Below are 13,979 nucleotides of genomic sequence, written 5' to 3'. Positions count from 1 at the left end.
CAAAGTTTGGTACGATCAGAATGCAATTTCAGATTTTTTTTTTCAAGATTCTAATAGTCAAGATACCTCTTATAGCTTCACATGGGATTTATTTTGAAAAACTCGGTGAAGGAGGGTCGAAATTTAGCTCAGCAAAGGCAAAAGTGTTGTCACATCTAAAGCACGAACTGAAGCACCAGAAGGAGGGACTTTGACTCGATAATCCGAGCCTGACTCCGCTTACTTTAAGTTATTGCCGAGCCTAAGATGTCAGAGGACATGTAAGCTAGAGAACAGCGGGAACTTGGACAAATTAAACGCTATGGTGACTTGGAATTTGGTATCGTCTCACGCGCATTCTGTCTGGTCATACTCACATAGCCTCTCGACCCTTCCAGAAGCTACCACGCGCTCAGGGACAATCAAACCATGAGTATGGATGGAAAGATTGTTCAGGATCAACGATGCTAGTCAAAGACAATCTCGAAGCTGAATCATTGTGATCATTCAATGCTGCTATTTATATTATTTTCAGATGATACTCGAGATGTAATTCTGTTTCTTTTTGCGTGCGAATACAATGGACAGCAGTGGTTTAGTTCCCAATCTCCGCTTACTCATTCGTGCAAAATAAATACATGCCTGCTAGTTTTCTCTCTTCTCCTCCGTTCCACAGTTTGCAAGCACCATCGAAAACACTTTAGCTTTTGTTCTTGGACCCTCCATTCGAAATTCCAGGGTCTTTTGATTAGTCTTATTGTCGGTTGAAGTTTGGCTAATCCCTTGTCCTGCGTTCTCGGAAGATCATCGACTGTAATAGACCCTGTCAAAGTGGACAATGGCACCGTTATCTATGTTGACATTGATGTCATATCTGCATGTCCAAATAGTCCTGAGACACTTCAGAGTCTATGTGGTAACTAGGGTTGATATCATAGTGCACAACGCTATCGATGTCAATCGTCGCTGTCGTATCTTGAGAGCATCAGCACGTCCGACTAGTCCTGGGATATATGAAAACTTGGCGCGTGGCTCCGAATGTTGTACAAGACCCAGCAAAAAGCTGCCTTCTCAGGTTGTGGTGTTTGGAGGTCTGAAAATGTTTGATGTTAGGAAAGGCTTTAATTGCACCAAGAGAAGACGTATAACTTTCAGTTCTCGTGTCACTACCATTGTCTCTTGCATTGCTGTTCTTCTATATGGCTTTTCATCCAAGTCTTGTCTAGGACATAATGTACACCTTTGCATTCCGCAACTGAGTTCCAGGGAATTTATCAGACATCAATCTGAGAGAGCCCTTATTTCTGATTACAGAAGCTACGCCGTTCGCCGCTCAATTTACCAATGGCCGCTGTTCATGGATGACTTTTCCTCTAGTTCTCCAGCCCAAATCTTGTCCACCAACCAATCTTGTAGAGCGCGAAAAACAACACCGGAGAAACCATCCTACCGACCAGAATAACCCACTCCTTGATAGCCAACACCTTCCTATGTCTCGCTTTCACGTCATCGTCCACATAATCCAAGTCGAAAATCATACGACCAAAGCAAGGACCCTCATAATCCAGGACCCTCTCCACTTTCGCAAAAACCAGCCCCTCCCAGCACCGAAAGTAAAAATCGATCCCGACCCCCACACAGCGAGCAACGTAGAACGGGTATAGTGTACCGACGATATCGCATATCAGGTCACGCCCTTCGTTTGATAGCCCTTTCGGAGAAGTACCTTCATGATCGTACAAAATTATAATATATCCAAAAACCCCGAGGATGACACTGAAGAAACACAAGAAGAGCTCGAGAGCCAAGCTAATTGTGCCAAAGACTTCTCCCCAGGTGCGTGGTAGTGGTTCTTCCCAGCCTTTGGCGTTCGCTTCGTTGATTCGTAGTTGTTGTTCGATGAGGTCTTTCCCGGTCATTTGCCGCCAGCCGATACGAAGAGCCATGATGATGAGGTTGAGTGATCAAGAGGAGGTATGCGCAGAAACTGTAGAGTAATTTTGGTTTCAAGAGATGTATGTTTCTGAACATGAGGCAGAAAGAAAATAGGAAGAGGAAGAGGGGGTAGAAGGCATTTTGGAGTGACGTGATACTTGGGGATCGGAACCGTTGTAGAAAGCGGGATTTCGTCACCAAATTTTGCCTCCTGAATGAACAACACCTCTCAAAATTCCGACGGAGACTATCTCTAGATAAGAGGGGTTCTCTTATTAAGGCTTTTAAGCTTTATGGTAGATACAATACTCGTGTTTCGAGGTAATTCTATTGAGAACCCCACGGTCTTGGTTGTCATCGTGCTGAATCTGGTCTATTCAAGCTGTCAAACGGAATTAAACTCTGGAACAGTTTTATCTTATATTCCAATTGTTACGGTATTATACTCAGGCTTCCCAGGTCGAATAGAAAGCCAGCTGGCCTTGCTCTATGTACATTCCAGCTCATGTGACTGGGAGACAATCTAGAAGCCGACCTGTGGGGAGATGTCCGAGGCCGTATCATCGGCACCTTCAAACGGCCTGGCATTGAAGTACATCGACATACTCTTCTCCTCTTCCACAGCAATAAAATCCTCATCTCGTTTCCTCAAACCCGATTGGTATGGATCTCCCGACTTCATGACATCTACAAAACCGCCATTCCACCGTGAGCTCCCCCATTCCAGGTACGTCTGTCTCTTCCGCGGCAGCAGGTCTTGATCACCAGATCCATCCGAGGCAGGGAGATAGCACCAAACTTTCGCCTTTCGATTCTCCGAATCCAGCTCTACCCCAATATTCCTCACTCTAGAACTTTCCGGCACGGTACCATCGTCGAGCATCCCTTCCTCTTCAATATTAATAACCCACTCACCGACCATCGCCGCAACAACACTATCCCAAATCCCCTCTCTCCTCGGCTTCTCTTTCAACAACTGAATCGCCCGCCATCGCATAGCACTTACTCTACACTTCTTCGCCACCACATCTAATGGCCACACAGTCCGCAGATCAAACGAGAATACATAATCATCTTGGTTCGCCATCAGGACTTCAACGTTCTCGAGAATCTCGCGGAACTCTGCATTCGATTTATCCCACGCGATCTCATTTGCGTCGAGGAAATGCCGGAACGCGACTCGCATGCAGAGGCAATAGTTCGACAATGCAAGTGCTAGCATTGAACTGTTGCTTAGCCGTTTACTGGGTGACTTCTGCTTCGCTTCTTCTCGCGCTTTCATGTACAAGGGCGTGAAGGACTCCATCCACGCTTCTGAGAGCCTGACGAACTTCCCCAGTTCCTCAATCATGGTCACCAACCAGTTCTTATTGATATAATCAGACACGCTATGTGAAGATTTTTGCGAATCGCTGTGTTTGAGCTTCCACGCTATCGGCGCAAAATGGCATACTCGGCGGGACATAAAGTTAAAATAATCCCTCGCCGTCTTGATATCCAAGAATACAGGCGGGAGGTTTTCGAGATCGGCCGCGTAGACGTTTTTGAGCACCATGTGCTCGTCGATGGAGTAGGGGTCGGAATGAGACATGGACTGCACGTCAAGTCGATCAAATACACGGATGAGATCTTCCTCGACTGCCCACCCGTCGTTCTTCGATTTCTGGTCTTCGATCAAGCGGACCCCCGTGCGGATCTGTTGAGCGGCTGAAGCGTAGTTTCCGTGGTAGGTCTCGAAACAGACGATGAGCATGCTGGCCACGAGCGCCGTTTGCATGTCATGCTTCTCTTTTTGTCGCAAAACCACCTCTCGCATGCCTCGGATCGCTTTGCTATACAGCTTCAACGCAAAGAAATGATGCTCCCTCGCATTCGAGTTCTCCAGGTCCCGCATCATGGCCGTCGTCATGTCCAGGGCTCCGATGGAGATCACGGCATGGCGTATCGAATCATCGGCTTCGGAGGCTTGGAGCACGATTCGTGTCCAGAGGTTAGGATCGTTATACCCGCTAAGGTGATACGAGGTCTTTTCACAGAAAAGTCTGAAATATCTCATTTCGTCCTCGTTTGAGAATCTGGGTTTCTTGACTTCGAATGGAGGCGTTGTTGGAGGGGTCGTTGAACTTCTCTTTCGAGGGACTAGAATCCGGTGCGCGGTCTTTGTTGGTTCGAGATGTACACGTACAGGACGAAGGTATCCGTCGCATTTGACGCCAAACTTTTCACATCGAAGACCTTTCGACTAGTTAGTATAAGTGAGCGTCTCTGCTGAACGTTGCGCCGGAGCTAGGATACGAGAAAGGTGGCCGAATGACAGAGTTCCCAGTCAAAACATTATATAAAAAACAGTAAAAGATTTCGAAACTCACAAAGAGGTTTCCTCTCATCACACTTCACCCTCCTCTTCTTGCACGTCAAGCACCCAGACCTAACCTTCGGATGCTGCACCCTCTTCCTCGTCCCCGACGCCTCCTCTTTCCCCCCATCCTTCCCATCACGACCCTCCTTTCCATCCAAACTAGCCATCATGCCCCTCTAAACCTATATCAATATCCTCTCTAAACCATCGATGAGTAATACACTCTCTGTCTTCAAGCAGGAGAGTTAAGAGAAGGTTCGCCTGAACTCCACTCCGTCCATCTTAGCGCTTATTTAAGGATGGCGAAAAAGTGGAGTATCTTCTTCAGCCCTGTTGTTGTCCCGGGACGGGGGTTCGTGTAACGGTGGGTGTCGTGATTGGGGGAGGTTTACGAAGTGACAGGCCAAGAACTCGGAAATTTCAGGTTTGTCCGAGTCCATGCTTTAGCTCGGACTTTTGGTTGGGTGATTGGACGGAGGGAGTATAAACTTGGAGACTACAGTCTCCCCCCCTTGAATATAGGTAGCTTTGACCTCTTACAAAATCCACTGTTATTTCTGGTGCTGTTTTATTGTTATGTTTTGAGACTCTTATAGCGAATGAAAATTGGTGTGTTTATGAGTTTCAAGTCCATCTTTTGGATTTGATATCCATAAAGCAGCTAAAATAAAAGCCGAATTTGGTCGCATAATCGGCAGGGGCTTCAAATATCCCTAGTTTTTTTCTGGGGGGAACATAGTATTGGATGTATCTCATTTGTAAATATCCATTTTTAGGTTATGTACAACACTTCTAACGATAAAGTTAAGTAAAATTATCTTATCGTCTAGACTGTACTGAACTTATACTGAATAAAGCTCGAGAAGGGAGGCATGCCCGGCCCATTGATCTGGTACTGTGTTCGGTTCCACTCAGGGTGGTTGATACCATCGATCCAATCTTGCGGCTCAACCGCCACACAACCGTCTTTTCGGACGAAGCCATTCGAGGCTTTACCTCCTTGCGCGGCTTTGAGTTGGTTGCCACCTATAGGGTTCCTATTAGCAAGTTGAGATAGGGAGGAAGATATAGACGAGAACTTACCACCCATCCAATGACAGCTATAAACCACAATGCCCGGTTGATCGCTGTACAAATCCCACTTAATGCCACTCCAACCTATCTCACAATTAGCGTCTATCCTAACATCTTCTTCTATTCTCATCTCATCTCATCCAATCCACCACCTCCACACAACCCCAACAAGCCAAAAGACAAAAAAAGACAAAGAAAAACTCACCACTACTCAACGTAGCAATCGGCATCTCCTCCTCCCCACTCCCCCTATCAACCAACCACTGATTATTATACCCCGCACACCCGCCCGCAGTGCCACAATTCCCCACCCACCTCGCATCCCCCATACTCGCCCCAATCATCTTCGGCGCGCTCCAAAAATCATTAATATCGCCCTTCGGCACCGTCGGCAACTCCCCGGTGGACTCCGTATTCTCATCAATACCAATCATGCGTTTCCCGAACGGCAAACTCAGCGTATGGTTCAGAATCAGATCCGTGTCTGGATTCGCAAACGCGTCCAGGTTCCAATACGGGTGCGTGGTCAGCATCAACGGCGTGACGTGATCCACGGCATGCGCAGCGATCGTAGTGTGCCAGCTGGAATTCGACACCGAGTGCGTCACGCTCCCCATCACCGTGCCCGGCATGCCGAGACTCGAGTTCCCGACATCGGTGATGGAGAAGGTGATACTGGTATTGCTGACAGCGCTGACGTTCCACACGCGATGGCTCCAGCCGTTCGTGCCAGAGTGCAGCGTGCCGTTGCCGTCGTTCGCTTCGGTGAAGTAGCGTGTGCCGTTCAGGACGTAGGTGTGGTCTTTGATGCGGTTGGCGTAGCGGCCCGGCACCGCGCCGTAGTCGGAGTGGTTCGGGTCCACGGGGTAGAAGGACGCGTTGTCGTAGCCGAGGATGATGTCTCGGAGCGTGCCGTTCTTGTCGGGGACGAGGAGATTCGTTATACATGCCGCGTAGGGGATGAACTTGGCGGTTATGCCAGGGGCCGTGAGGGTGTATTTTCCGTCGGGGCCTGGTGGGGGGACGGTGGCGAGTGCGAGCGAGAAGAGGGTTGTTGCTGCTGAGAGCTTCATGTTGACTGAGTGCTGGGTTGAAAAAAGGGAAGTGGGACTATCCGTGCGTGGAAGGAGAATATATATGTATGGAGTTGAGAACTCGGAACATTGGAATCATCCCATTCCGCAATCAAACGAAACAATTCCCCGCAACCCCACCGGCACCGACAATTACTGAATGACCGACTGCAGGAACAGGCTGATAATAAGCAGCCCCTCTGGTTAAAACTTTGGACAGTTGTCCTAAATAAGCGGGTCATCTCGACTCTTGGAGGCTGAACTTGGATACAAATGAAATATGGAAAATTTACCGAGCTGAGCGAGGGTCACGTTACAGCGGAACAGACAATGCAGAAGCAAATGCGGGCTTTGAAAGGAAGAAGTTGAATCTAATTAATCGCAATGCCCGAATGGCAGGTATAGAAGCTTAGAATTGGTAAAATCAACGCGTAATAACAGCAAGTTTGGAATCAATCTGCAAAGTACCATTGGTTGGCCATCCGCCAATCAAGCACGTCCCTTCCCCTTGCCATTGTCATCACGATCCAGAGTTGGAAAATCTCCCTCTTCAACATGCGTGAATCTATCAGCTTTGCTTCGCTCCTCCGCGAGACTCAACTGCAAAGCATACTCCAAGTCATCAGGCGCAACGCCTTTGCTGCTTGTAGCTGCAGGTCGGACTCTGGTTTTAGACGCCTTGCTCGTAGAAGGTGAAGAAGAAGCGGAACGACGACTCTTCTTTTGCTTATACGTGATTGGAATGTCGTATTCTCCCGAGCCAGAAGCTCTAGGCGACCGCCCTCCCTCATCGACGCCATCAAGAAGTGAAAGACGAATCGCTTCTTCAAGATCGTGATCGAACTCTTCGTCAGTCTTGTAATTCGAGGCTGAGCTTGCTCTGCCTTTGACGCTGGGCTCAGGGGTTACGGTAGCACTACTGCTACTCCAGACGCTCGCAGCGGAAGAGCTTTCGTTGGTGTCACCAAGGTAGCCAGCCATGTTAGCATCGCTCATGCGGCGTTCCTCATCTTTCTGGAAAGCTTCAGCAGAGACCATTTCAGCGTAGCGAATAGCCTCTTCTTCAGTTAATCCTCCAAGTCCAACACCAAATCTTGCTTGAAGTCTCGCTTCGTCTCTTGATCTGCGCAGCTTCTCTTTTTTCAACTCTTCTTGCTCCGTTGCAATGTAATCCATGAGAGCGCCTCGACCGGTGTTGGTGAAGCGATCAGGAGCTGCATTACTTCCACGCTCACCAGAGCGACGAAGACGTCGTTTCTTACTCTGGTATTGATCTGCTCCTGATGAGCTGTACGCCCAGTAGCGAAGATGTGTTCCAAGAGAAACCATTCCACGCAAGACAGTTGGATCAGGATCAATCACAATAGCACCCGCAGCGTAGAGATTGATGCCGATACCATAAATCGAAGCCTCAGCTTGAATCAAACGACGTCGAGCACGAGAAGAAAATCGTGAATTGAGAGTTCTGACTGGCTGTAGTGTTGAAGCAAGAGGATCCCAAGCTTGAACCAAACCATCATTGCCTCCGTGCACAACATACAACGCGGATACCGCGAGGCAAGAGATCTGGGGAGAATCTGTGTAGATGGTACGCAGGGGTCGGAGTTCATTGGCCAATGACGCATTCGTAGGCTGCGGACCTCGCATATTCCACATGATGACAACTCCACTTTTGGTGCCAATAGCAATGAAACGAGATCGATGACCAGGGATATGGCTTGAAGAGCTATTATCAGGGTCTGACGGCGTTGCATATGGAGACGAGAAGCCTGAGCCACCATTCACTGTTCGCAAAGGATCTTCCTCAACTGTAAGAGTAGCATACGTCGAGATGTCGATCGCGCTCGTCGTGATCTCGATAGTTGGAAGATCTTTCAAGGACAAGATTGATGTGCGCCATTCTTCGACAAGAGTATGGGATCCTCGAACAATTGGACTGCTGGGCGTGCTTGGCGTTCGATCCGGCGAGCTGACCCGAGCTGGAGTCACGATTGCGCTGCCACCGAACAATGAAGTTCTCCGCTCAGGAGAAGCATTGCGAGGAGGGCTGATGACTGTTCCTCCGCCAAACAATGATGCCATCGTAGTTGTTCTCGGAACCATGGGAGGAGTTTTGGGCTGTGGATACTCATCAAGAGAAGCCTGCTCCGTCTTCCATCTCGTGAACCGTTTGATTTCCGCCTTTTCTCCTTCCATGATGCCACATCTGATTACAAAGATACCTTCTCCAGCACCTTTGCCATCATCACCAGCAAAATCAACCTCAAGTCTTCTTCTCATATCCCATCCTTCGCAGAGCTTGCGGAAATGAGCTGGTTGATACGCCAGGAATTTCTCAATCTCCGCCGTTTCAGCAGTAAGTTGAGCTTTGGACAGATGCATCTTCTTGGAAGAAGATCTAGGCGAGTAGCTTCCATGAATTTCGGCTTCGTGGTAAGGATCATCTCGAGCAACACGTCGAGAGGGTTCGGCCAGATGCCAATATGCTGTACGACCAGCAGTCCAAGCATGACGGCCTGTGTTGTTCTCTTCCACTTTGCCATCAAGGAGAGCAGATGATGGGATTTCTGTAAGGTAAAAGACCTCACCAAGAGCATTCAAAGCCACTGCCCAGATTCGACCAGCAAGCTTTCGCTTCTGGTTGCACGAGTCGTCGACTGCAATGGCGATGATTGGAACTCCAGGGCTTAGAACCCACTTTGCAGTCAATTGACCCTTGTTGATACGTCGTCCCTGAGAAGTATCCGATCCAAGAGAATAGGCTGTAACAACACCCAAAGTCGACCCCGTAAACATTCCCACCAATCCATCCGTCATCACCGGAACAGCTGTAGACTTAGCAATCCAGACAGCAGAAGTGGCTTCCGTAAGTCCAGGAATCCTCGGAATACCAGCATCATGAGCTGTCAAATCAGATGGTTGACTCAAGAAACGACCACGCATCTCTTCTGTTGGTCGAAAGTATGCCTGTCCACCAGGGAAACCTTCACCATAGATCATACCGAACGGCTGACTCAGGTCCATCGAGTTTGGCAATCCTGCTGGGCCATCACCGAGTCCATACGGATGGTCACCAACAAAGAGCTCGGCGAACTGAGGCAGGGCTTGAGGATCGGAGAGACCCCAATTGTCAATCTTGCCAATGTTCGGATCGCTAGTGCAAGCTGAACCAGTCTCATCTGTGCCATGTATAAACCTCGGGGATTTCTTCCCAGTGCTCCAAACCGCATGGATGTGATTGATGGTAGCAAATAGCTGCGAGCTATACGTAACCACTGCATTTGCATTATTCGCTGCACTATTGGATCTCGAGGAAGCGCCATGACCCGGCGCAATCTGCGCAGGTTTTCCACGTCCCAAACTTCGAAGAAGTCGCGTACGAAGGATGTATTCGCTGCGCCAGGACGCAAGACCTGTCAATCGAGTGAAGAGACGTCGCTCGGATCGAAGCTGCTCGTGGATTTCGGGGTCGGAGATTCGTCGATTTGCGGGATTGGGAGCGTCGATTGCGTCTTGACCGGGAAAGTAGCGAGAGAAGGCAATGCGCCAGGCATGAGGAGTAGTGACTAAGCTGTAGAATAGCTTCGAGACGAGGGAGACTGCTGAGAGTGAAGCAGCGGGCAGATGCGAGAGTATGTGAGTCAGAACCTCTGTACATTGTTAGCGAGTGAGGTAGTAAAGCGGAGAGACGCGGTGATTGAGCAAACCTACCATTGGGAAATTGGTCCAATTGCACACCATCAAGCCGATTGCCTTTCTTCTTTATAATCTTGAAACCAGGCCCTTCACTGTGTTTCCTGGGTGGAGAAGGCGACAATGCATTCTCATACTCAGAAATTCGAGAGAAAGATGGTTTAGGCTTCGTTTGACCTTTATCGCTGACACTCAATCCTCGTAACTGTTCCTGCAATGCCGCATCGTCGTCATCGGCAGATCCATCATCGCTCGACCCAGCAGATTCGCTGCGTTGATCTGCGGGATGGAGATGTTCAGGGCGAGGCAAGCCATATTGGGAGGCGTTGGAGGGTTCTGGGGTTGCTGAAGGGGAAGAAATCGATGAAGATTCGTTGGACTCTGGTTGCATAAAATTAAGGGCTGGAAACTAGAGAGAGTAGATTGACTGAGCCAGTTTCTTCTGGGTCAGTCGAGATATTTGAGTATGAGGGCTTTTAGAAAGCGTTCGCTGCGTGTTCTGGACGTGTTTGTTTGTTGATGAAGAAGGAGGGAGTGACGTTGGCATTTTCAAGAGATTACAGTTGGGGCCATCGCTTAAATGGGACTAGTGGAATTTCTTCTTCCTCTCCTTTCTCACATGCCAACGAAATCAGCCAATTTATTGATCCATTGACTAGAGCTTTGGGTTTGAATGAAGTTCAAGTGAACGTATATTCCAATTCTCTCATAACGGGAACCTATCTAAATTCCACATTCGAGAAGTCTTGCGGTCTTTGGTTAAGAATGTCAGTCATTCAGTTGAGAAACTTTGTTTACTTCCAGCTTCTATCTGCTTTCAAACATGCTAGATTACTCTTAGACTATACAATGAATGATACAGTCCATCCTCTAGCAATTTCATGATTTTATTCTCATCCAAATGCTCCACCATGTCCGACTATACAAAGGAGATCATGTCGTATGCCATCATGAATGAATGCGTCCAATACCTGAACGCCAACGCTAAATTTCAAACCCATTTCCTTCCCCCATTCATCTTTGTCATAAGGATCCCTCTTCCCGCCCCGATATCCGATCCTCTTCCCATGAGAACCTATTCTCAGCAGGTTGAGGAACATGCACGAAATCATCTCCCTGCAGTCTCCTCCTACTCGAATACGGATCCAGCGTATCCGTCGTCGGCACAGATTCCTGTACCTCGACACCTTCCCGAATGATCGGCTCTCTACTTCCTCCACTGCCGCTACTTCTGCTCACAGTTGACGCTGCTGGATCCGAACCACTTCCACTGCTCGTACTCGGGATTGGAGAAACGATATTCGTATCTCCACTCCCATACAAATCCTGCTCTTCAACCGTATACTGGCTTCCCAGCGAGCTATTCGCATCATCCTCTGCTTCTTCCTCCTGGCTCGCCAAGGTACGAACCGTCCTCCCATCAGGCCCGATGATCCGCGGCACAACGCTCGGCAACTGCACATTATCCGGTAATCTCCCCGCATAAACCACATTCGCCGGATCAAGATTAAACCTCCTGTACGTCGGAGGCGGACCAACCGGCGACACAGGTGAAGAATGGAACCCGGGACTGACAGGTGATGGTTGACCACTCGAACCTCCTACAGCGAGAGAACCCCATCCATTCCCGTTCTCAGGCACAATGGGACTTACAAGCGGCTCGTCACTACTCGGCGTATCAGGCGCGCGATAATGCGCTACGTGGGAGACATCCGCGTCGCTCTTCTCAACTGGGTAATTTTGCTGCGAGATCTGAGCCTGTGCTTGAGCAGCGGCGATTTGAGCACGTTCTAATTTCCGGCGAGCTCGTTCGTACGCCGATAGGTTTACCGAATCTTGAGTCGAGTTCCCGGCTTCGGTCGTGCCGTCGAAGGTGGTTCCTGCTTCGCTGTCGAGTTCTGCTGGTCCTAGAGGAGCTGGGAGCTCGAAACGCTCGTGTGAGGCGTCGGCGGCGACTTCGGTTGGGTAGGCGCTGCTACCGCCAGCTTCGTGCAGGGTCGATGGCTCATCGCGGCAAAGGATTCTTGATAGAAGAGAACGTGGTTGTGTGGTTGGACCCTTCTCGTCACCTGATTCTGCTTTCCTTTGCTGTCGGCGACGGTAGAGGAAGAAGACGAGAAAGACAAGGAGAGCTACTAGGACGGCTCCTCCGACAGCTATGCCGATAATGGCTCCCTTTGGTAGCTTGGACTTGGATCGGGAACCACCTGGTGATGTGAATGTGCTGTCAGCCGGTTGATAAATTGACACAATGCTTGTGTTGCCTAATGGGTTTGCAGTATGAACTGCTTGGTGAACGGAAAAAATGTTCCTCTCGAAGTCGGTGATGAGGTACGCCTCTTGGAGAAATGCTCGACCAATGGTGTACTGAGAGTCATCAATAGCTCGACGGAGTGGAAAGTAGTTCTTCGTGGCATCCGGATCTCCGTAGGTACTGTTTGGGATAGCTGGATATGTCAATTGCAAATCGAATGCTTGGAATGGCAATGTAATATTGACAGCTGCTGGCGAAGAAGATAGGTCAGATAAACTGAATGTGAAGGACAGCCCAGAGTTGACAAGCACGTCATGCTGTGACGCATTTCCGTCGTAGGTGTATAGATTGAGCGTATCGTTGTAAGTCAGGCCAAGTGCCTGTGCAAAGCGATCACAAACAGCCCCTGGTAGCCAGAGGAACGGGGTAGAGCTGTCAATGATGGCGGAGACTCTGTCTGATGGTTGCAGCAACTGCCTAGGAATCGTGAGATTGCTCTTGCCAGCGCCTGATTGCACGAATATTGAATTAATGGACGCCTGTGCATTCATGTCCGGATTGAGACTGAATGTCACGTTGTGTGGAACAAATCGATTCGCATCATATCCACCGAGTGTCAAGGATATAGGCTCTCCTTTTTGTTCTATTGAAGAGGTTCAGCTTGTACGATTTCAGGGGAGTGGAGAACTCACGGTAATGCGCTCCTGCAGTAAAACCGTACGAATGGCTCGGGATTACTCCATTCCTTTCAACAAGTGCATTTAAAGCTGGTAGAGGATCGTCGTTGTTGAATTGAGCAATCGAGACACCGAGGCCGAACAAACCAAGCATATACTGCGTCGTATCAAGTGGTCCAGAGCCATTGAAGGATCCGATGATGGACTGAGAAACTGTAACTCCGGTAGAGCCAAATGTAAGATCATCTAGACCGTACCATCCGTAGCCCTTGTTGCCAAGTTGAGTGTCGGCACTGAAGCCGAAGAAGCCTTCATTGTGCCAGGTTGAAGATTCCAACGGGTCGAACAGATGACCTCCTCTACTTGTTATACAGAGAGAATCTGATTTGAGGTTAGCGCTGATTGAAAGATGTAGGCTTTCAATGGTGTAGTGAGTAGTCAAAGCGACCAATGAACGAAACTTTTCGGATCTAACAAAAGAAATGGCAAAGCAAGAAACAAATTTATACAAGAAAGTTAGACAAACCATTTGCTGCACATGCGCCAGTACCAACAACCCAAGTCTCCGAACTTACGGTGCTCACCATAACATCGATCCATTGCTGGGGCGTTCCCACACGAAGCGATATAGCAGACCACGTTCCATCATCGCCATACCTTTCATACAGTCAGTAACATATATCACGAGTCTCCAAAACTTTGACTTTCTCACCAGTTCAACGACGGGACAACACTCAGAGCAGTAGGAGTTTTTCCACCACTGGTACATCTAACCAAGAACGCGAAAGCCCCTCCTATGCGCAACCACCACGACACCGAGGACATCATCGAAAAAGTTTTCTCATTCTAGAATGACATAGAGCAGTGATCGAAGTGGTGAACCATGCGATATCAAGTTCGAAATGCGGTAGTGTGGTGGGCGCAAAGCATGGACC

The 13,979-nt window shown here is 48.9% G+C and overlaps 5 protein-coding genes across 5 annotated transcripts; all 5 read right to left on the bottom strand.

The window, feature by feature from the left end:
* Positions 1 to 1,294: 1,294 nt before the first annotated feature.
* LY89DRAFT_692236 (uncharacterized protein) lies at positions 1,295 to 1,994 on the bottom strand. The gene has a single exon (XM_018216492.1). The coding sequence runs from the start codon at positions 1,923 to 1,925 to the stop codon at positions 1,353 to 1,355; it is 573 nt and encodes a 190-aa protein (XP_018061238.1). The 5' UTR covers positions 1,926 to 1,994; the 3' UTR covers positions 1,295 to 1,352.
* Positions 1,995 to 2,324: 330 nt separating this feature from the next.
* LY89DRAFT_726283 (uncharacterized protein) lies at positions 2,325 to 4,513 on the bottom strand. Its single transcript, XM_018219043.1, has 2 exons — positions 4,284 to 4,513; positions 2,325 to 4,149 (listed from the first exon to the last, which is right to left on the bottom strand). Exons 1-2 carry the CDS (start codon positions 4,441 to 4,443, stop codon positions 2,438 to 2,440), a joined length of 1,872 nt encoding a protein of 623 aa, XP_018061237.1. The 5' UTR covers positions 4,444 to 4,513; the 3' UTR covers positions 2,325 to 2,437.
* Positions 4,514 to 5,097: 584 nt separating this feature from the next.
* Positions 5,098 to 6,497, bottom strand: LY89DRAFT_712408 (galactose mutarotase-like protein; the record flags this gene model as incomplete). The annotated part of the gene is made up of 3 exons (XM_018217979.1): positions 5,553 to 6,497; positions 5,357 to 5,431; positions 5,098 to 5,299 (listed from the first exon to the last, which is right to left on the bottom strand). Exons 1-3 carry the CDS (start codon positions 6,418 to 6,420, stop codon positions 5,100 to 5,102), a joined length of 1,143 nt encoding a protein of 380 aa, XP_018061236.1. The 5' UTR covers positions 6,421 to 6,497.
* Positions 6,498 to 6,765: 268 nt separating this feature from the next.
* On the bottom strand, positions 6,766 to 10,623 carry LY89DRAFT_790255 (putative F-box/WD repeat-containing protein pof10). The gene is made up of 2 exons (XM_018223349.1): positions 10,132 to 10,623; positions 6,766 to 10,070 (listed from the first exon to the last, which is right to left on the bottom strand). The coding sequence occupies exons 1-2, from the start codon at positions 10,502 to 10,504 to the stop codon at positions 6,910 to 6,912; spliced, it is 3,534 nt and encodes a 1,177-aa protein (XP_018061235.1). The 5' UTR covers positions 10,505 to 10,623; the 3' UTR covers positions 6,766 to 6,909.
* Positions 10,624 to 11,136: 513 nt separating this feature from the next.
* Positions 11,137 to 13,869, bottom strand: LY89DRAFT_743516 (acid protease; the record flags this gene model as incomplete). Its single annotated transcript, XM_018220959.1, has 4 exons — positions 11,137 to 13,010; positions 13,060 to 13,425; positions 13,571 to 13,701; positions 13,757 to 13,869. The coding sequence occupies 4 exons, from the start codon at positions 13,867 to 13,869 to the stop codon at positions 11,137 to 11,139; spliced, it is 2,484 nt and encodes an 827-aa protein (XP_018061234.1).
* Between the last annotated feature and the right edge of the window lie 110 nt (positions 13,870 to 13,979).

This window comes from Mollisia scopiformis, assembly GCF_001500285.1.
Source record: "Mollisia scopiformis unplaced genomic scaffold LY89scaffold_40, whole genome shotgun sequence".
Lineage (NCBI taxonomy): Eukaryota > Fungi > Ascomycota > Leotiomycetes > Helotiales > Mollisiaceae > Mollisia > Mollisia scopiformis.
This window is presented reverse-complemented; position numbering and strand designations above follow the sequence as displayed.